Source organism: Gekko japonicus, unplaced genomic scaffold (genome assembly GCF_001447785.1).
Source record: "Gekko japonicus isolate JY-2015 unplaced genomic scaffold, Gekko_japonicus_V1.1 scaffold2619, whole genome shotgun sequence".
NCBI classification, from domain to species: Eukaryota; Metazoa; Chordata; class Lepidosauria; order Squamata; family Gekkonidae; genus Gekko; species Gekko japonicus.
The window spans coordinates 22,961-45,511 of NW_015166500.1; the positions used below are offsets into that span (position 1 = coordinate 22,961).

Here is a 22,551-nt window from a genome sequence, read left to right on the forward strand (position 1 = left end):
TGCAGGCCCTGCGGAATGACAAAAGGTCCTGCAGGGCCCTGATCTCTTCCGGGAGCGCATTCCACCGGTGTGGAGCCGCCACTGAGAAGGCCCTGGCCCTGGTTGCCACCAGCCTGGCGTCCTTAGGGCCTGGGAGGGCCGATCGATTTTGATTCCGTGACCGTAGTGCTCTCTGGGGTCTATACGAGGAAAGGCAGTCCCTCAGGTATGTCGGACCCTGGCCATAAAGGGCTTTAAAGGTAAGAACCAGCACCTTGAAGCGAATTTGGTATGCTATCGGCAGCCAGTGTAATGCCTTCAGGACAGGGTGGATGTGTTCCGTATTATGCACCACCCAGGGCTTGGCTGGGACCCAGTTTGGTGTAGTGGTTAAGTGTGCAGACTCTAATCTGGGAGAACTGGGTTTGATTCCCCACTCCTCCACTTGCAGCTGCTGATGTGAAGGGGTATTAATCCAAATCTCTCTCTCTCGCTCTCTTCTTCTTCTTCTCAACAGAGGCTGTGGAGGAGAGGTATCCTTTGCATGGGCCAACGGAATACCTTAAAGAACCCCTGGGTGTAACTTAGCAATGGGCCAGGGGTGGGCGGGAAGATGAACTCGAGTACTGAAGGCACAGGAACGGCCAAGGCACAGCTTCACAAGGGAAGTGAGAGACTGCTGACGAATCCTTTGCCCGGAAAGGTGCCGGGGTGAGAGGAGAATTTCCGCTCCCTCCTCCCCAGGTGTGTATGACCCAGCCTCTCCCCAGAAACCAGACTTGGGTCTGCCGATACACCCTTGACAACGCCTGTTTTAGCAACACCCGGCTTCACGAATCTTCCCGTCGTATCATAAGCACATGCGGCTGGAATGGAATTCCTGATAAGTACCCAAGAATCCCGATCTGCCGCCAAGATTTTGCATCGTCTATTACGTATTCCAAGTTGTGCAAAATACCTTCTTTGGGGGAGGTTGAGCCCAGGAACGTATGTTCCTCCCCAGCCCTCCTCCTCTCCTCTTCACCCCCCACCCCCCTGCGACTGCCAGAGAGCCAAAGGTCAAGCAGAGGTTTTGCCTATGAGGGAAAGATGACAGGCCGGCTGCTAGGAGCAGCCACTGTGTCTGCCGGCCAGAGGGAGCGGGCAGGTGAGTGGCTCAGTGGTACAGCCTCTTACCTTCCAGAGAGTCACTCTGGTCAAGCCTCTGCATGGGGCACGACCACCCCTGTGCACGCCGCTTGCATTTATTTATTTTTTGCAGCAACAGTGTTTTGTTTGGGCTATCGGCTTTTATGCGGTGGCGTCTTTTTCAGCCATTTCTCTTCTAAACTCACATATGGGGCCAATCTTTGTCTGCCGGTCTTATTTATTTAGATTTTTATACCCTATCTTTCTGCTCTGCGGAGACCCAGAATAGCTTACCACAGTGCTCTCCTTTTGCCCATTTTGGCCTCTCAACAACCACCCTGTGAGGTATGTCAGGTTGAGTCGGAGAGTGACAGGCCCAAGGTCACCTAGTGGACTTACATGGCAGAATGGGGATTCAGGCATCAGTCCAAGATGCACTAGCTCTGTTTTCTTTGGTTAAAGGTAAAGGTTCCCTTGCTCGAAAGCCAGTTGAATTCGACTCTAGAGATCGACTCTCTCTCTCTCTCTCTCTCTCTTTCTGTGCAGATCTGTGTGTGTCTCTGTGTGTGTCCCCCCCCCCATAGCTAGCAATCCAAAATAGTCCAGTTGCACCTTTAAGACCAAGGTTTATTCAGGTACAAGCTCTCCCTTCTCTGTGAGGGCAGATCTATGACCACAGTTCTGGTAACATGGGGGTGTGGCCTAATAGGCTAATGAGCTGCACTGTCATGGGTGTGGCCTAATACGCTAATGAGTTGCTGCTGTTGGGTGTGGCCTATTACGTTAATGAGTTCCTGCGGGGCTTTTTCCTACAAACAGAGCCCTGGACTTTCACCGCTTCTGTGCTTTAATAAGCAATAAGCACGTGTGGATCATGCTAAAAGATTTACACTTTAATCCCCATGCATGATTTTTCTCATTTATTATGTTTGAGACACATGCCTTTAAGTAACACTTTAGTGGTATTTCACCTTGAGCAATCCGTTCTCTGCACGGTGTATTTTGTTTTTGTTATTGTACTGAGTATCTCCGTGGTCCCGTTGTATTTAGTGAAGCAGGCTAGCCCGGACAGCTATGTTTAAGTTAAAATCAATACACCGGGGAGGTCCGTATCGCAGACCTCCCACGTCTCTTTGGCTGTTGCAAACGTTAAACTGGCAGGCCGGTCAACCCTAGATTTCGATGAGAGGATGGCTCCCCCTAGAGGGCAACGGTGGAACTTTTTGGAGGCTGTCACCCCCTAAGGTCGCCATGAGTGGGAAGCACTTAACACAAACACAGAGGGCAACGCAGGGCAGCCGATGACACTACGGAAAGAGGAAACTGAAGTGGAAAAGAGGAAATAAATCTTCGACCAGAAAAATCCCTAGAAACCGGAAATGAAGCACTGGAGATAACAGGGCAATCAGGAAGGACAGACGGGTCAGCTCCTGAGAAACGTGTGCTCCTTCCCAGAAGAAAGAGAAGGCAAAGGAGAGGGAGAAGGAGAAGGAGAGATTGGATTTGTACCCCCTCCCTTCACTACCCAAAGGAGTCTCAGAGCAGTTTACAATCTCCTTTTCCCTTCCCCTCCCCACAACAGACACCCTGTGAGGTCGGTGGGGCTGAGAGAGCTCTGACAGAAAAGGCTCTTTTTCAAGGACAGCTCTGCAATAACTTGTAAGTGACCCAAGGTCACACCAGCAGCTGCATGTGGAGGAGTGGGGAATCAAACCCGGTTCTCCCAGATTAGTGTCCACGCTCCTAACCACTACACCAAACTGGTGAGAAGCAGAGGTGCTTTCCCATGGGCTTCCTCTGCAGATGCCAATTTTATATCCAAAAGCATTTATGCTCTGCTCTGATCAAGAAGAAGAGAGGAGATTGGATTTATACCCCACCCTTCACTACCCGAAGGAGTCTCACAGCGTCTTACAATCCCTTTCCCTTCCCTTCCCCACAACAGACACCCTGGGAGGTAGCTGGGGCTGAGAGAGCTCTTGACAGAAACGGCTCTTTTCCAAGAACAGCTCTGACAGAACTATGGCTTGCCCAAGGACATCCAGCAGCTGCGTGTAGAGGAGTGGGGACTCAAAGCCGGTTCTCCCAGATTAGAGTCCGCGCACTTAACCACTACACCAAACTGGCTGCAATCACTGAAACGGAGCTAACGAGTGACGAGGGAAGAAGAAATGGGAACTGCGACTCTTTTGACTGAGGGACTTCCTTTTTAGGGCAAGGCATCTTGGTCAAGTCAAATCAGCCCTCGCGTCCAGGGTGGTCTGAGCACTCCAAGGCTCACCCACAAAAAGCTCATCTTCGATCCCACTGCCGCTCTGTTTATAGAAGTTCATGGATCACCCCCCAACTCCTGCAAGGGAGCGGCTAACCTCCCTCCCTCCTCAGTATGTGATCATTCCTGAATACCAAACCAACACGGACGCAGAACAGCTGCCTGATGTCTTGCGGTGTGTTTGCGCACAGAATACTCCAAAGCAGCAAGAGTGGCGTTTTCAGTTTCCTGGAATTCAAGACCGTTCGCAGCAAGGACTTCAGGGGGGAGGGGGAGGAAATAACCCAGCGAAGCGTGAGATTGGAGCCAGAGATTACATCCTGGCACGAAGACGGGAGTCTTCTTCAAAAACGAAAGGGAAAGGCACTCATTTTGGACGCTCGCCCGCTCGTATTTCAGCAAAGACCTTAGCTCGACGTCCTGTTTGTTCTGCGAGGACCAGCAGCGGAACGCCTTCCAGGACTTCGCTGGTGATCATCTTCTCTGAGGGTCAGAAAAAGGGAGACGTGAACTTGGGGAGGAAGAAGAAGAGGAAGAAGAAGAGGAGGAGATTGGATTTATACCCCGCCCTTCACCACTCGAAGGAGTCTCAGAGAGGCTTACAATCTCCTTTCCCTTCCCCTCCCCACAACAGACACCCCGTGAGGAAGGTGGGGCTGAGAGAGCTCTCTCGAGTACTGCTCCTGAGAGGACAGCGCCGAGAAAACTTGTGACTGACCCAAGGTCACACCAGCAGCTGCAGGTGGAGGCGTGGGGAATCGAACCCGGTTCTCCCAGATTAGAGTCCGCCGCTCTGAACCACTACACCAAACTGAGATGTACAAGGAACTTTGCAAGAAAACGCCCGGCGCACTCACCAAAAGCCCATTTGGATTCCGAGAGCCTCTCCTCGTCCGTGGAGTCGATGATGTAGATGATGCCGTGAGATTCGGCGTAATACTGAAAAGCGGAGGACAGGGATTAACACGCAAAGGGGAAGCGGTGGTTGCCGTCTTTTCACTGCATGTTGCCCAGAGCTGGAATGGCCCAGAAGCGACGGGGGCAGGTGTCAAATACAATTCCATGCCGGACAGCGGCTACAGATATGGGGTTGTGGCTCAGTGGCAGAGCCTCTGCTAAAAAAAGGACCTGGGAGCAGGTGATTAAATTAATTAATTAATTAGATTTTTTACCCCACCCTCCCCACGGATGGGCTCGGGGTGGGCTAAAATGGGTAAAGGTTTCCCTTGCTCGAAAGCGAGTCGAATCCGACTCTACGGGGTGGTGCTCATCTCCGTTTCCAAGGACTTTAACAGAGTTTCAGAGAAACCATACCCCCAATCGTAGAATCATAGAGTCGGAAGGGGTCCTCCAGGGTCATCTAGTCCAACCCCCTGCACAAGGCAGGAAATTCACAAACACATCCCCCCCACACACACCTGCAGTGACCAGTGTTCCCTCTAAGCTGAGTTAGTGTGAGCTAGCTCACAGTTTTCAGCCTCTGGCTCACACATTTTTGTCTTGGCTCAGGGAGGGTGGCTCCAGAGCAAACTAATTCCTGCAGTAGCTAAATCTCTCGCTCACAACTTTAATGGCAGTAGCTCACAAAGTAGAATTTTTGCTCACAAGACTCCACAGTTTAGCGGGAACATTGGCAGTGACTGCTGTTTTATGCCCAGAAGATGGCAAAAAAAAAACAACCCCTCCAGGATCTCCAGCCAAACTGGCCTGGAGAAAAACTGCTTCCTGACCCCCAAAGTGGCGATAGGCATTTCCCTGGGCGTGTAAGAAAGTGCCACGAGAACTAAGCCCTGGGGCGACCCTCCCTTACTTCGATGACTCGAAGACAGTTCCCAGTTCCCCGCCCTGTCATTTCGCAAAGCCCTACCTTGTCCCATAGAGACTGGAGCTCCTCCTGTCCGCCGAGATCCCAGAACATCAGCCGGGCTTTGCCCACATCTATGGTGCCAACTGGAAGACAGATGGAATGCAAGATGTTTCCTTATTGGTTCCAAGGCCAGCCTACGTCTGTGGGCCCACTGACACATTTACAGAACTCCAGAGAGGAAACGATGCTTGAAGTAGGATTTGGCTACTGGAGGATCCAGGGGCTAAGCCTGATCCCACCCAAACGCGGAATTACAAACCCCCCCCCATCGCAGTGCCAATCCAAGAGAGAGGCATTCCGGCTGCGGCACAAGGCCTTCTTGCAGTCCATCTGGGAGATGTGTGGGGAGAACTCTGGCGCACTCTTCCGTCCTCCCTCCTCAACGTCTCCCTTCTCACAGAGCTGGCCGATCTGCGTCAGGGCTGGATCGCTTCAGACTGTGGTGGCAGCGGCGTACATCGCCGGATGCACCTCCATATCCCAAAATAAATAAAATTAAAAAAGAAAATACCCCAAAATAAAATTTTTAAAAAAATCCTTGCATGCAGAAAACTAGCGCCTCAGCGCTCGACCCTGACAGGCTAGCTTTCTAACAGCGCCACATAGTTTCCCCCCCTTTGGAGGAACACTCAGTCTTCTGCTTAGGGGTACAGCACAGACACCACAGACAGGCTGCTTTTGATTGGCAAACTGTAGTGGGGTGTGTGTTGGGGGAATGGTTGAGCCCCTCCCTGCGGAACCCATCCTGCTATTTAGAAAAAGTGCTGAGCAGAGCCGATCACATCTGATCAGATCAGACCCTCGGTCCAGATCGCCAGCTTCTCTTTGCACGGCAGGAGGCCTTTGCCCAGAGCAAATGAGCTGCTGGCAATGGAAGAAGGAGAAGAAGAGGTTGGATTTGTACACCGCCCTTCACTAACCAAAGGAGTCTCAGAGCATCTCCTTTCCCTTCCCCTCCCCACCCTGGGAGGTCGGTGGGGCTGAGAGAGCTCTCTCGAGGACTGCCCTTGAGAGAACAGCACAAGAGCAGTTTGTGTCAGAGCTCTCTCAGCCCCACCCACCTCACAGGGTGTCTGTTGTGAGGAGGGGAAGGGAAAGGAGTTTGTAAGCCGCTCTGAGACTCCAAGTGAAGGGCGGGGTATAAATCCAATCTCTTCTCTTCTTCTCTTGTATGTCTCTTACCTTGAAAACACTACCGGCTTGCCATAAGTCAGTTGTGATTTGATGGCAAAAAACAAAAAAACAAAAAAGCCACCTTTCCACCCAATTCACAGTCCCCATGGCAGGAGGCATTAGAAGAACTAGAAGATTTTATTTCTATTTAATTGCTGGAATTGTTTCACTAATGTACAAAATGCTCCTTCTGCTGTTCACGGCCCTGGGCTCTGTGTACTCAGAGAAGGGCAGTCTACACATTTAAATGATAAGCAAATAAACTTTAAACACATTTAAAATACACATATTTATACAAGAGTAAAACAATCGAATAAAGTCCTTGAAGCCATGCAGTATGGCTCCTCCTGCTGGCCACCTGGTGTAACAGACTAAATTATTTCTAACAGCTTCTGTTTGTTACGCTATATCTTCTGTTTGAATTTTGTTAACTCTAGACTCATGTATTCCAGCAAAAATAGCCGAATGGGAGAAACATGCAGAGTTTGTGGGCGAGAGCCTGCTAACCTTTCTGCTACATTTTCTTTTGACGGAGAAATAGACTTGCCAAAATTCAGCGGCAGCTGGAGATTTCACGCTATTTACAACTGGCCTTCGGGTGACAGCGATCAGTACCCCTGGAGAAAATGGCTGCTTTGGAGGGGTGGACACTATGGAGGGTGGACTCCGCTGAGGTTCCTCTCCAAACCCCGCCCTCCCCAGGCTCCGCCCCCTAAATCTCCATGTTTTCCCCAATCCAGAGCAGGCAACCTAGGGTTGCCAGGTTACCAGTGCGGGTGTGTGTGTGTGTTCTTCTCTGGGATTCTTCGTGTGCGTTCCACAATGACATCACTCGGAAGTGATATCATCGTGCAGGGCATGTTGCGGGGGGACGCTCTAGCGTTTGAGAAAAATCTCCATGGTAACCATAGAGTTTTTTCTCAAACACCAGAGTGTCCCCCCACACACACACAAAGTGCCCCCACAACTTCCTTGGGGGTCTCCCATACAAGTATTAACTGTGTCTGACCATGCTTAGCTTTGAACGTCTGATGAGATCGGGCTACGCTGGGCTATTAGGCAGCCACTTTTAAAGTACTCAACCAATATCTGACTGGTGGGAGGGACTGCTCAAATGCCCAACTCAGACTACCCAGAATCCTGTACAAAAGGCAGAGGTCGGCCAGCAGATAAACCAATGCAAAATATGGTCTCTAAAGCAACTGGACCCTGACCTGTATGGCCCAGGTGAGTCCGATCGGGTCAGATCTCGGAAGCTCAGCAGGGTCAGCCCTGGTTAGTACTCAGATGGGAGACCACCAAGGAAGTCCGGGGTCGCTACGCAGAGGCAGGCAAGGGCAAACCACCTCTATCAGTCTGCCCTGACCCGGATGGCCCAGGCTAGCCCGATCTCGTCAGATCTCGGAAGCTAAGCAGGGTTGGTCCTGGTTAGTACTTGGATGGGAGACCACCGAGGAAGTCCAGGGTTGCTACGCAGAGGCAGGCAATGGCCAACCGCCTCTGTTCATCTGCCCTGCCCTGGATAGCCCATGGAAGTCTGATCTTGTCAGATCTCGGAAGCTAAGCAGGGTTGGTCCTGGTTAGTACTTGGATGGGAGACCACCGAGGAAGTCCAGGGTTGCTACGCAGAGGCAGGCAGTGGCAAACCACTTCTGCTCTACTCTTGTTGTGAAAACCCTACAGCAGGGGTGTCAAACATGCAGCCCAGGGGCCACATCACGCCCCCCGGTGAGCTTCTCTCAGGCCCGCAGTGGAACTGGCTATCTTCTGCTTCTCCTTCCACTTCTGCTGCTGCGTCATCGTAGGTCTGCAGCTTACAGATACACACCTGAGCAGCGTGCTCAAGACTGCAACTGCGCAGGCATTTCGATGCAGTAATTCAGAGCAAGAGGTGTCAGTTATCAGACACTGTTAAAGAAACAAAATATTGCCAGAGTGCTATACGTTTTAAGCATGTTTTTATTTTAAGTAAGAAAACCTCTTTGTGTTTGTGTCCTTTATGAAGTTTATATCTCCGCTACCTGGCACTGCATTTTACGACACACATGGCCCGGCCCAACAAGGTATCATTTATGTCAGATCCGGCCCTCATCACAAATGAGTTCGACACCCCTGCCCTACGGGGGTCCCCATAAGTCAGCTGTGACTTGTCAGCACTTTCTTACCACCACAGAAGAAGTCAGCACCAGTTATCCCGACACCTTTGAAGAATAACCTTTTCGCCCACTATCAAAATGCACCCAGAGCAAAGGGCGTGGGGACGTACTTTCCTGCTCTGCCCTGCTAGGAGCAATGCTTCCCTTCATCCCTTGGTGCGTCAGAGAAAGGTGCTACCCCGAGCTGGGCGGAGAAGGAAAATACAGCCTGGAAATTTTTTGCCACTGTTCGATCTCTCAATTTTGCCCCCCACCCAAAGGAAATTGCTTGCTGCCTTGTGCCCGATCCTCTCCCTTCCCCAAGCTCACTTACTGTTCAAGCCCACCGTGGTTGTGATTTTTGAAAAGTTCATGCCTTTGTAGTTCCTAGTGAACCTTGTCTTCGTCTGCTCCAAGAACGTCTGGAAACAGGGAGAAAGAAAAAAGAGAGAAAGAGGGGAGGAAAAGTTTAAAATGCATTCTGCGGAACAAAATCCAGAAGTTAACAAAAAAAATATTATACGTTTTATTGAGACCAACCAAAATGACGTAGAGCAATATGCAGGCCTTTGAGTTCGATAGAGCTCTTTGGCTGAACTCTAAACAGAAAAAAAGGGGGGGGGGGCTTGTCTGCATTCTGTGCAGGTTCAGTGGTGCTGGTTGGACATTTGCACTTTGAGCTTTCGGGGAAGAAGGGAAAGGGCAATCTCCAACAGAGAGCATAAAAACCAGTAGCTGTTCAAATGTTTCTCTAGCATCAGATGGAAAACGCAGGCCTTTCCCCAACATCCTAGACAAGATTCTTTTCATTGGAGATGTTGGGAACCAAATCTCCCTACATACAGAGCAGGTGATCTAACATTAGAACATCAGGAGAGCCCTGCTGGATCAGACCAATGGTCCATCTAGTCCAGCATCCCGTCTCATACACTGGTCAACCAGTTCCTTAGGAGGGCCAACAGCAGGGCAGAGAGGCTGAGGCCTTCATAAGAACATCAGAAAAGCCCCGCTGGATCAGATCAGTGGTCCATCTAGTCCAGCATCCTGTCTCACACGGTGGCCAACCAGTTCCTCTGGAGGGCCAACAACAGGGCAGACAGGCCGAGGCCTTCATAAGAAAATCAGAAGAGCCCTGCTGGATCAGACCAGGGGTCCATCTAGTCCAACCTCCTGTCTCACATACTGGCTAACCAGTTCCTCTGGAGGGCCAACAACAGGGCAGAGAGGCCAAGGCCTTCATAAGAACACCAGAAAAGCCCTGCTGGATCAGATCAGAGGTCCATCTAGTCCAGCGTCCTGTCTCACACAGTGGCCAACCAGCTCCTCCAGAGGGGCAACAACAAGGCAGAGAGGCTGAGGTCCTCCCCTGATGTGGCCTCCTGGCTCTGGGATTTAGAGGTTTAGTGCCTCTGAATGTGGAGGGTCCCCTCAGTCACCATGGCTAGTAGCCATTGACAGATTTATCCTCCATGAATCTGTCTAATCCCCTTTTAAAGCTTTCTATGCCTGTGGCCATCAGAACGTCCTCTGGCTGCCGATTCCACATTTTAACCACTCGCCGTGTAAAGAAGTATTTCCTTTACTCCACCCTAAATATCGAGACACGACACAAATGCCCAGAAATTTAAACACTGTTTCTTTCCCAAGCTGTATCTTCACAACAGAGTTTTGGGCAAAGTCCTAACGTGGGACTGATCAACCTCCTCCCTGCACCCTATCTGTACGGCCTGAAGGATCTCTCGCAGCAACATAATTAGAGTGGACCTCACCTCACCCGCCTTATCGAATGTACACACCTTATCTAGCTTGCCTGAAAGTACTACATTACACCTGGGAAGAAAACTGCTGAGGTGGCGGCGCAACAGAAGAACAAGAAGAGGAGGAGGAGATTGGATTTATACCCTGCCCTTCACTACCCAAAGGAGTCTCAGAGCGGCTTACAAACTCCTTTCCCTTCCCCTCCCCACAACAGACACCCTGGGAGGTAGAAGAAGAAGAAGAGTTTGGATTTATACCCCGCCCTTCACTACCCAAAGGAGTCTCAGAGTGGCTTACAAACTCTTTTCCCCTCCCCCTCCCCACAACAGACACCCTGTGAGGTAGAAGAAGAAGAAGAGTTTGGATTTATACCCCGCCCTTCACTACCCAAAGGAGTCTCAGAGCGGCTTACGAACTCCTTTCCCTTCCCCTCCCCACAACAGACACCCTGTGAGGTAGGTGAGGCTGAGAGAGCTCTGACAGAAACTGCTCTTGAGAGAACAGCTCTGAGAGAACTTGTAACTGACCCAAGGTCACACCAGCAGCTGCATGCAGAGGAGAGGGGAATCAAACCCGGTCCTCCCAGATTAGAGTCTGCACTTCTAACCACTATACCAAAAGGCCTAAGAAGCAGGAATTCCTCTGCCCACCACATAGTGTTGCCAACTGTAGACTGGGAAATTCCTGGAGATTCGAGGATGGAGCCTGGGGAGGGCAGGGATTGGAGAGGGACCTCACTGGGGTATAGCGGTACCCTCCAAAGCAGCCATTTTCCCCCAGGGGAATTGACCGTTGTAGTCCGGAGATCAGTTGTCATTCCTGGAGATCTCCAGGCCCCGCCTGGAGGCTGGCAACCCTCCCTCCATGTGACTGAGCACCGGCCCGACTCACCGTTTTCCCAGCATTGTCCAGCCCAAGGATCAAGATGCAGTATTCGTCCCGCTGGAACATGTATTTGTAAAGTCCAGACAGCAGCGTATACATCCTGCCCCTAAATGCAAAAGGTCAAGCATTAGAATACCCAAAATGCATCCCTTTTTCGCATGCGTGAAAGAAGAAGAAGAGGAAGAGAAAGAAGAAGAGGGAGAGGAAGAGGAGGAAGAAGAGGAAGAAGAGAAAGAAGAAGAGGAGGAAGAGGAGGCGGAAGAAGGAGGAGAAAGAGGAAGAGAAGATATTTATACCCCGCTCTTCACTACCCAAAGGAATCTCAGAGCAGCTTACAGTCATCTTTCCCTTCCTCTCCCCACAACAGACACCCTGTGAGGTAGGTGGGGCTGAGAGAGCTCTTTCCAGAACTGCTCCTGAGAGAACAGATCTGAAGGCACTTGTGACTGACCCAAGGTAACACCAGCAGCTGCAAGCGGAGGAGTGGGGAATCAAACCTGGTTTCTCCCAGATTAGAGTCTGCCCCTCCTAACCACTCCACCAAACTGGCTCTCTACACCAAACTAGCATTAAACGTATAAAGTAAAGGTAAAGGTTCCCTTGCTCGAAAGCCAGTCGAATCCGACTCTAGGGTTGCGGTGCTCGTCTCTGTTTCAAAGCCGAAGAGCCAGCGCTGTCCGAAGACGTTTCCGTGGTCATGTGGCCGGCATGACTAGATGCCAAGGCGCACGGAACGCTGTTCCCTTCCCACTGAAGCGGTACCTATTTATCTACTTGCAATTTCTTGCTTTCGAACTGCTAGGTTAAACGTATACAATCATATAAAACATCATTATTAAGACAGATAAATTTAAAGACACGGAACACAGCAGTCACTGAGCACAGATTAATGGAAGGCCGAGAGGAAGACGCATAAAGATCGTTGCATCAACCAAACAAGACTTCACCAGAACGCAGATCTCTGCAAGGTAGGTGCCAGCTTAACCGTGATGGGAAGGGAGTTCCAGTGTCAAATGGCCACTGAAAAATGTGCCCTGCTTGAGATGTTTTTTTTATATATATATATTTTAAATTTTTATTTAAATCTATACAGGTCCACTCCATACAAAAAACACCAAACAACATGCCAGCTCATCTGAGTACAGCTGAACCGTCAATACATTCGGCCTTCGACAAAGGAAAGAAAGCGGGGAGGCCAAGAAAGAACTAGAAAAAGATGGTATCATTGGCTCCGGTCACACGGGCTGGAAAATGCGGGGGGGAAGCGTGGCTGTTTGCCCCGGAGCAAAATAACGCGCAGCTGCGCAATCAGACATCCGGTTGAGGTCCCGTGGTTAGGGGGGAGGTGCCGATCACACCACAGGCAAAGAAGCGGGGCGGCGCGGCAAACGGGGTTGTGTTGTTTTTTTTAAACTGAAGTATGCGCATGCTCCGTTGGGTGCTTGTGCGCATCCCATGGAGACTTGGGGGGAAAAAAACCTTTTTGCGAGGGGACATGGGCGGACGCTGGATGCCACCGGAAACGCGATCAGACGCCCGCCCTTGCCCCGCGGTTTCCGGAAACTAGTACCTCGGAGGTACTAGTTTTTTACAGTGCATCTTCGGCGGGAAGCCTCGGGAGAGCCACGGGAGCTCTACGCTTCCCAGATGTGGCGGTGTGATCGCGCCCGGAAAATCCGCCTATGTTCCGTCTCTATAGCGTGGCTACTGCTCCGTGTGACCGCAGCCTTTGTATATCGGATCATTCGGAATGAGATCCTGCTCAGACAGGAATTGCATTAGTGGAAACCAGGTTGTCACAAAATCACCGGAAGCTTTCTCAGAGTACAGTTGCATAGTGCCAACAGTAATCTCTGCCATAACAAAACAGGACCAAATTCGACTCAACCAAGTATTGATATGGGTACGTAAAGGATTCTTCCAATGAGTAGCTAGAGTATTTATATTTATTAATGGAAAGCATCTTTACGCCAACTTTTCACTCAAAATAGGGCCCCTAACGTGGTGGGACGTAAAAGCATTTGAACAGGCTGCCATTTGACATGGAGAAGTTGGAAAATGCCATCACATCGCAGCCAATTGATCCCTTAGGGGTTTCAAGGCAAGGGACATTCAGAGGTGGTTGGCCATTGTATGCCTCTGCATAGCGACCCTTGGGGACTTCCTTGGAGGTCTCCCATCCCAATACTGACCAGAGCCAACCCTGCTTAGCTTCTGAGATACGACGAGATTGGGCTAGCCTGGGCTATCTGGGTCAGGGCAAGAGATGAAGAAAGGTGGTTTGCTCTTGCCTGCCTCTGCGTAGCGACCCTTGGACTTCCTTGGAGGTCTCCCATCCCAATACTGACCAGAGCCAACCCTGCTTAGCTTCTGAGATACGACGAGATTGGGCTAGCCTGGGCTATCTGGGTCAAGGCAGGAGATGAAGAAGGGTGGTTTGCCCTTGCCTGCCTCTGCATAGCGACCCTTGGACTTCCTTGGAGGTCTCCCATCCCAATACTGACCAGAGCCGGCCCTGCTTAGCTTCTGAGATCTGAAGAGATCGGGCTAGCCTGGGCTATCTGGGTCAAGGCAAGAGATCAAGAAGGGTGGTTGGCCCTTGCCTGCCTCTGCATAGCGACCCTTGGACTTCCTTGGAGGTCTCCCATCCCAATACTGACCAGAGCCGACCCTGTTTAGCTTCTGAGATATGACGAGATCGGGCTATCCTGGGCTATCTGGGTCAAGGCAAGAGATGAAGAAGGGTGGTTGGCCCTTGCCTGCCTCTGCATAGCAACCCTTGGACTTCCTGGGTAGTCTTCTACCCCAGTACTAACCAGGGGCCGACCCCGCTTAACTTCCGATATCTAACAAGATTGGGCTATCCCGGGTCGTCCAGGTCAGGACACTGTTTGACGTACACGTGCTCCTTAGACGCTCGGAACCAGTGTTTGGATCCTCTTCAAATGGGACCGGGTCATAAGAACATAAGAGATGCCAATGTTGGATCAGGCCAAAGGCCCATCCAGTCCAACACTCTGTGTCACACAGTGGCCAGAAATACCAGGGGCCATCAGGAGGTCCACCAGTAGGGCCAGAACTCCAGAAGCCCTCTCACTGTTGCCCCCACCCCCAAAGCACCAAGAATGCAGAGCATCACTTGCCCCAGACTGAGAGTTCCGATCTATACCTTGTGGCTAACAGCCACGGATGGACCTCTGCTCCATATAAGAACATAAGAGAAGCCAATGTTGAATCAGGTCAATGGACCCTCCAGTCCAACACTCTGTGTCACACAGTGGCCAGAAATACCAGGTGCCATCAGGAGGTCCACCAGTGGGGCCAGGACATTAGAAGCCCTCCCACTGTCCCCCCCCCCAAGCACCAAGAAGACAGAGCATCACTTGCCCCAGAGCCCCTATCTATACCTTGTGGCTAATAGCCACTGATGGACCTCTGCTCCATACGCTTATCTAATTCCCTTTTGAAGCTGTCCATGCTTGTAGCCGCCCTGCTTCCAAGGAGCTTTGAAGTCTACAAGGGAGGAGAAGCCAACAGAGAGAAGACAAGGAGGGAGGAACGCACAGAAAGGCATCACAGTGTTTTTTACGCACTTAACTCTCTCAACCACTGTCCGCTTTAAACCTTCCGCTGCATTGACTACCAGACTGCTATGTTACCAGACACCCCGACTTGGAGAGCCCAGGCAAGCCAGATTTCGTAAGCTCAGCAGGGTCGACTATGGCAAGTACTTGGATGGGAGACCACCAAGGAATACCAGCATTTGGGAGGCGGGGGCAGGCTTTACTCAGCCACCTCTCTGGATATCCTCCAGGCCCCCAGTAGGGGTCGGTCACCAGCGGTCCCCATGAGTTCCAGGTGCACACACAGTCAGTCACCAGCAACGCTCCCTCTAAGCCACGGAGTCTTGTGGGCCAAGATTCTACTTTGTGAGCTCCTGGCTTGAAAGTGGTGAGCGAGCGATTGGGCTGCTGCGCAAATTAGTCTGCTCTGGGGCCCTCCTGCCTGAGCGGAGACAAAAACGTGTGACCCGGAGGCTAAAGAACTGTGAGCTGGCTCACACTCACTCGGCTTAGAGGGAACACTGGTCGCCAGAGGTCGCCATGCCTTCCAGGTACACACACACACGCACACATAAAAAATTACAGGGAAACGAAAAGTGAAAAGGTACCGCATAGATGTGATTTTATTAATAAAATAATAGAGGTGGTGGAAATTGATAATTTAACGCAAAAATGGCATGGAAATATGAATTCAGTATTTCAAAAAGTGTGGTCCCAGGTATATAAATGGCTGGAAACTAACACAAATTCATAACAATTGCATGTAAAAAATTTGGTTTCATAAGCTCAAAGAGCTGCGGTGGCTCAAGTGGTTAAGATGCTGAACTGCAGGTGTTACATGTTATATGTTACATGTTAGATGGTATGTGTTATATGTTACATGTTAGATGGTGTTCAAATTCAAATTCAAATACCTTTTATTGGCATAGAATATTAAAACATTTCCCAATAATACAATCCAAGAGAAATTATAAAATAGATAGTCGTGGGTATGTCAGGCCTAACTCAAGTTGTCACAAGTTAGATTTGACCATACAAAAGATGCCTGAATCATAAAATAAACTGGCATTCCAAACTTTTAAACTTAAGTTTTTAAACTTATAAATTAAGAATCATTAATATGATCAGGGTTACTCTTCCGTTTTATAAAACAATGGAGAAACTTAGCGGTCAGTTCAATGATCTCCAGATCTCGTGAAGCAAGGAGAAATTGTACCTTGATTCTATCTGATTGGCCTGCTACCATCCTAAGGGGGGCTTCTATACACTCCACTCGAATGTCATTTAACAAATAATATCTTGGCGAAAATATAAGAGTAAAGATCTAGGCCATATGAGGGAAGGTGAAGGATCCGTTACATGTTGTATGTTACATGTTAGATGGTGTGTGTTATGTTTTGGTCTGTGATAGATGTAGTGTTTATTATTTTGAATATATGCACCTGTATGTATATATATATGTATAATAATAAAAATTAATTAAAAAATTACAGGGAAAAAATACAAATGGCTATGTTACCAAACGACTAACAATATAAGGTTTTTTTGGGGGGGTTTCTTCGTCTGTGTTGATTTTTCTTTTTCTTTTAGGTTAAGTCGTGCAGCCAGTGGCAGAACAATGGAAACTATGAGAGAATGCGTGCGCTCGCTGCAGCTGGTGCGGTTTTCCTATGACTAAATATAAGTCCTTTCAAGAGGATGTCTGCGGGAGATAGGCGCCAACCTTTTGAACAAAGGAACACCAGCCCAGCGATTTCTCCCTCCCACGCACAAAACCCTTTCCACTGAGATGTAAACATTTGGCAACTAGCAAGTACGGTATGAACACTAGATGTTTTTGCTCGGTAAGAATCGGCTTCCCCTGACCTAGATAGCTGGGCTAACCCAATCTCGTCAAATCTCGGAAGCTAAGCAGGGTCGGCCCTGGTTAGTACTTGAATGGTAGACCACCAGGATGTCCAAGGTTGCTACGCAGAGGCAGGCAACGGCAAACCACCTCTGCTCGTCTCTTGTCCCGACATGGATGGTCCAGGCTAGCTCGATCTTGTTAGATCTCAGGAGCTAAGCATGTTTGGCCCTGGTTAATACTTGAATGGTAGACCACCAGGACATCCAGGGTTGCTACGCAGAGGCAGGCGATGGCAAACCCCCTCTGCTCATCTCTTGTCCCGACATGGATGGTCCAGGCTAGCCCGAGCTTATTAGATCTCAGGAGCTAAGCACGTTTGGCCCTGGTTAGTACTTGAATGGTAGACCATCAAGGGAGTCCAGGGTTGCTACGCAGAGGCAAGCAATGGCAAACCACCTCTGCTCATCTCTTGTCCTGACATGGATGGCCCAGGCTAGCCCAATTTCATCAGATTGCAGAAGCTAAGCAGGGTCGGCCCTGGTTAGTTGTTGGATGGGAGGCCACCACGGAAGTCCAGGGTGGCTAGGCAGAGGCAGGCAATGCGCAATGCTGGATCAGACCAGAGGTCCATCTAGTCCAGCCTCTTGTTTCACAGTGGCCAGCCAGTTCCTCTGGAGGGCCAACAACAAAGCATAGAGGCCAAGGCCTTCATAAGAACATAAGAAGAGCCCTGCTGGATCGGATCAGTGGTCCATCTAGTCCAGGATCCTGTCTCACACAGTGGCCAACCAGTTCCTCTGGAGGGCCAACAACAGGGCAGACAGGCCAAGGTCTTCATAAGAACATCAGAAGAGCCCTGCTGGGTCAGACTAGTGGTCCATCTAGTCCAGCCTCCTGTCTCACACAGTGGTCAACCAGTTCCTCTGGAGGGCCAACAACAGGGCAGAGAGGCCAAGGCCTTCATTAGAACATAAGAAGAGCCCTGCTGGATCGGATCAGTGGTCCATCTAGTCCAGCCTCCTATCTCACACAGTGGCCAACCAGTTCCTCTGGAGGGCCAACAACAGGGCAGACAGGCCAAGGTCTTCATAAGAACATCAGAAGAGCCCTGCTGGATCAGACTAGTGGTCCATCTAGTCCAGCATCTTGTCTCACACAGCGGCCAGCCAGTTCCTCTGGAGGGTCAACAACAGGGCATAGAAACCGAGGCCTTCATAAAGAAACATCAGAACAGTCCTGCTGGGTCAGACCAGGGGTCCATCTAGTCCAGCATCCTGCCTCACACAGTGGCCAACCAGTTCCTCTGGAGGGCCAAGAGCAGGACATAGGGGCTAAGGCCTTCCCCTGCTGCTATGCCTCAGCACTGGTATTCCGAGATTTGCTGCCTCTGCATATGGAGGCTCCCATCGGGCACCAAAAGAAGTTCCCAAGTACGAAGGGAGACACAGCGAAAGTAGCTCCCAACAATTCATAGAACTCTCCTTCCTGAATCTAACCCCCTTTCAAAGCTATCACCAGTTCCACTGGTAGCAAATTCCACAGTTCAAGTACTCATTGAGTAAAGAAGAGTTGGATTCGAGTCCAGGAGCACAATAAGATCTCCAGGGTGTAAGCTTTAGAGAGCCACAGCTCCCTTCATCAGACCAGACTGTCACTGAGTAAAGAAGTTTTTCCTTTTGCCTCTCTTGAACTTATTTCCCAACCGCTTCTGTTCCGGTAGAGCCAACTTGGCACCTATTGGCAACGAGGATTTTGGCAAACACGCCTGGTTTTTGTATAACTTAGATTTTTCCCCGAAATGCTGAAGAACTTCTGTGTGGGATCACAGATTATTTAGGCGAAGAAGAGGAGGAGATTGGATTTACACCCCGCCCTTCACTACCCAAAGGAGTCTCAGAGCGGCTTACAGACTCCTTTCCCTTCCCCTCCCCACAACAGACACCCTGGGTGGTAGGTGAGGCTGAGAGAGCTCTGACAGAAACGGCTCTTTTTCAAGAACAGTTCTGACAGAACTATGGCTTGCCCAAGGTCATCCAGCAGGTGCAAGTGGAGGAGTGGCGAATCAAGCCCGGTTCTCCCAGATTAGAGTCCGCGCACTTATCCACTACACCAAACTACATATGCCGAGGAATGTTTGATGAAGTTCTTATTGGCCGATACTTATGATTCTGTCCAACGCAATGTTGCTAAATATTGTTATCTGGTAATTAAAAAGCGTAGAATGTACTGTAACTCGAGCCATTAATGACGGAATTGACCGGTTTCATATTTTAGTATTTAAGGCTGTAAGGATTCTATGTCGTAGACTCGGTGTTGTACTATTTTGGTTTATTTTGCCGGTCTTATGAACTAAACCAAACTGGCTTTCCTACGTATGCAATTTCGCAGTATAAATCTCAAGCACATTGGTGGACCTCGTGGATTTTAATAGATAAGGAGCTGACTGCACAAGACCGAAGCCAGCCAATGACCGCGGGCTTAGAGATCAGAGGCCAAGTGACTTAAAGGATTTAAGTTCTGCTTGCCATTTCAAGGCGGGGAGGGGGGGGACTCAATAGCTAGCCAAAGCAAAAACGGTGCCTTTAATTCAACAAGGTGCATCGTGCGGTTTTACCTGTCTTAACCTTTTAATTAATTGTTTTTAATTGTTCGCGTTTAATTATGAGGTACACTCTGGGGAGGGTGGAAGAAGACGACGAAGACGAAATTATTGACAGCCATCCTTCAAAGATTCTTAATAGGAAATCAAGTGCTATCCAGTGTGGTGGCAGCTCAAGTCACAGGACCGGAATTCTTTATCAGGATTCTTTATCAGGCTTGTAAATAGTCACTCACTGGATCGGCTGTGACAAGCAAGGATTGCCTCCCAACTACCAGGCAAATATGTTATCTAAAACTTTTAGGACATCGATGGCTATGACTCTTTTAGGGCACAGATGAGCATCGCTATATGGGCAGGAAGACTAGAAAGTATTTCCTTTCGTGAATTTGCCCCATCGCTTCCGATATCCCTGCATGTGTGTGTGAGTGAGCGCCTATACATCAGACGCTGTCGGAGAATGTGGGTGCTGATATAGCATTGAAGTTATTTGTTAATTTCAGACAATTTCTTAATCGGGTTAACTCCTAACCCAACATGGGTGTGTTCAACATGCTCTTCTTCATTACACTGGAAGAGGAGGAGGAGATTGGATTTATACCCCACCCTTCACTACCCAAAGGAGTCTCAGAGCGGCTTAAAAAATCCTTTCCCCTCCCCTCCCCACAACAGACACCCTATGAGGTAGGTGGGGCTGAAAGAGCTCTGACAGAAACTGCTCTTGAGAACTGTGGCTTGCCCAAGGTCATCCAGCAGCTGCAAGTGGAGGAGTGGGGAATCAAACCCAGTTCTCCAAGATTAGAGTCCACACACTTAACCACTACACCAAACTGGCTCTGGAGAATATGGGAAATATCTCTCCCCCTCAGTTTTTTTTTCAAAAGAAATAAATTTTATTTAATGCCTTCTCAAAGCACAACACCACCAATATCAGGAAAGGCTCATGGAAATATATATTGTCGGCAGCATGAGGAGAAACATAAAAGAGGCACTTACACACATCGACAAAGGCTCTAGCCGCGCAGTCGTCCTAACTATTTAAAATTGCTCATAGTATCCCGGCTAATGAAACAAAGAGGCAGCTGGATGAAAAGATTTAATTAAACTTCACAAACACAATGACAAGCAAACATGAAGCTGCAAGAAATGCAAGTTGTAAACTATCTTTGTCTTTTCAAATAGCCAGTTTAGTGTAGTGGTTAAGTGAGCGGACTCTAATCTGGGAGAACCGGGTTTGATTTGCCACTCCTCCACTTGCAGCTGCTGGATGACCTTGGGCGAGCCATAGTTCTGCCAGAGCTGTTCTTGAAAAAGAGCCATTTCTGTCAGAGCTCTCTCAGCCCCACCTACCTCCCAGGGTGTCTGTTGTGGGGAGGGGAAGGGAACGGAGTTTGTAAGCCGCTCTGAGACTCCTTTGGGTAGTGAAGGGCGGGGTATAAATCCAGGCTCTTCTTCTTCTTCTTCAAATGTGGTTTCCAGGGAACAACTAAACAAAAATGAACTCCCACGGGTTAAGAAGAGTTGACAAGGGAAGGACAACATTATGTTGGCATTTAAAAGTGTTTACTAGTGATGGGGAATATCTAGACTCAGTCCAAATCCACCCCACCAGAACTGAGGGATCTATTTTGACCCCTCTTCTCAGTCAATTTGAAAGTCACAGGCTCTGAAATGGAACCAAAAAGGTTTAACAAAGTTATCCTCCTCAGCTCTTGAGTAACCCCCCACACAAGCACCGGCGGAGTACAACCTCCTCTGTCACCAACAGGCTGCATCTGAGCGTATAAAAACTACTTTCACATATCCTGCCTGTTAGATCGCCACTAACAAAGGTCCGGAGAATGATTTCAGCAAGTGAATCAGCTTTATTGAAGTAACGAACAAGCACTTAAACGCATTCATAACCAGAACAGATTAACATTGGGAGCTAGGCTCCTTTTAAACATTCCCGGCTAACATAGCCACGCCTATTTACAATAAACAACCAATGAGGTTGTGCGGATAATGTCCAATGGGAGTCTTTCCCTCGCAGGGAACTGAAACAGTTCTGATTGGTCGCTGTTGAATGGCGACCAATAGGAAATTAGTCCTGGGGAGCCTTCGTCCGGCTCAAGCTTAACATGGGAGTTGAATGAGGCGATTTCAGTGAGCCTTTTCAATACATTACACTGCCTTTCTTCCACTGTCGTGAGGTCTCCACCCACTGATCAGATGCATAACCTGTATGCAAATGTGCCGCCCCCTCCATCGTGCAATTGCATCTATGCATATGCAGAGTAGGGGCTGCGTTGGCTCAAGTGGTTAAGACACTGAACTGCAGACTGGAACATCGGTAGTTCAGCAGTTTGAGACCCGAGTGCCGCAGGACCGAGTGAGCTCCCATCTCCGGCCCCAGCTCCTGCCAACCTAGCAGTTTGAAAGCAAGAAACTGCAAGTAGATAAACAGGTACCGCTTTGGTGGGAAGGTAAGAGCATTCCGTCCGCCTCGGCGTTTAGTCATGCCGGCCACATGACCACGGAAACGTCTTCGGACAGCGCTGGCTCTTCGGCTTGGAAACGGAGATGAGCACCGCACGCCTAGAGTAGGATTCGACTGGCTTTCGAGCAACGAAAACCTTTACCCTTTACCTTATATGCAGAGCGCACCTCTTCACTTCACTGCAACTGAGAATATGTAGAAAATCCCTTCCTCTGCTCTTGACTCACTCAGCCTTAGACGGTGCATTCAATCTCCTCTATTATCATTTAACTGTATAATAATAATCAGGGGTCATTTCCTGCAGGAGCGCACAGGAGCGGCGCTCCGGCAGTAAAGAACCCAGGGGGCGGGCACATACAACAAGCCCCGCCCCTTGCTCCCAGCAGCCGTCAGTCAGAGCAAGAAGCATCCAGGTAAGCTGCAGAGCCCCCTCTTGGCCCACCGGTTCCAAAACAGTCCAGTGGCACCTTTAAGACCAAGTTTTATTCAGGTACAAGCTCTCCCTCCTCTGTGAGGGCAGATCTGCGCGTCCCCCCCCCCAGTAGCTAGCAATCCAAAACAGTCCAGTGGAGCCTGAGCGGTGGGTGTCGCCTTTTGGCACACTTCCGGTGATGTCAGGGGGTGTGGCATATGCAAATGAGTTATGCTAATGAGTTATGCTAATGAGCTCCTGCACATCTTTTTCTACGAAATGACCCTTGATAATAATAATAATTTCATGGCATCAAGTCGCAACCAACTCATTGTCACCCCCCCCCCCGGGGTTTTCAAGGCAAGGGATGGGCAGCGGGGGATTGCAATTGCCTGCTTCTGTGTAGGAAATTCCTATCAAGGCCCCGGTCACACGGGCCAGATAATGCGGGG

The 22,551-nt window shown here is 49.6% G+C and overlaps 1 protein-coding gene across 1 annotated transcript in view; it reads right to left on the bottom strand.

Annotated features, from left to right (window-relative positions):
* Positions 1–22,551, bottom strand: part of ARFRP1 (ADP ribosylation factor related protein 1) — a 33,402-nt gene that overhangs the window by 6,819 nt on the left and 4,032 nt on the right. Inside the window, exons 2-6 of the mRNA XM_015412226.1 lie at positions 11,204–11,303; positions 8,889–8,976; positions 5,247–5,329; positions 4,237–4,318; positions 3,791–3,862 (exon numbers count right to left, since the gene is read on the bottom strand). Coding sequence (XP_015267712.1) covers positions 3,791–3,862; positions 4,237–4,318; positions 5,247–5,329; positions 8,889–8,976; positions 11,204–11,296 — 418 coding nt within the window. The 5' untranslated portion in view covers positions 11,297–11,303. The remainder of the gene's footprint in view (positions 1–3,790; positions 3,863–4,236; positions 4,319–5,246; positions 5,330–8,888; positions 8,977–11,203; positions 11,304–22,551) is intronic.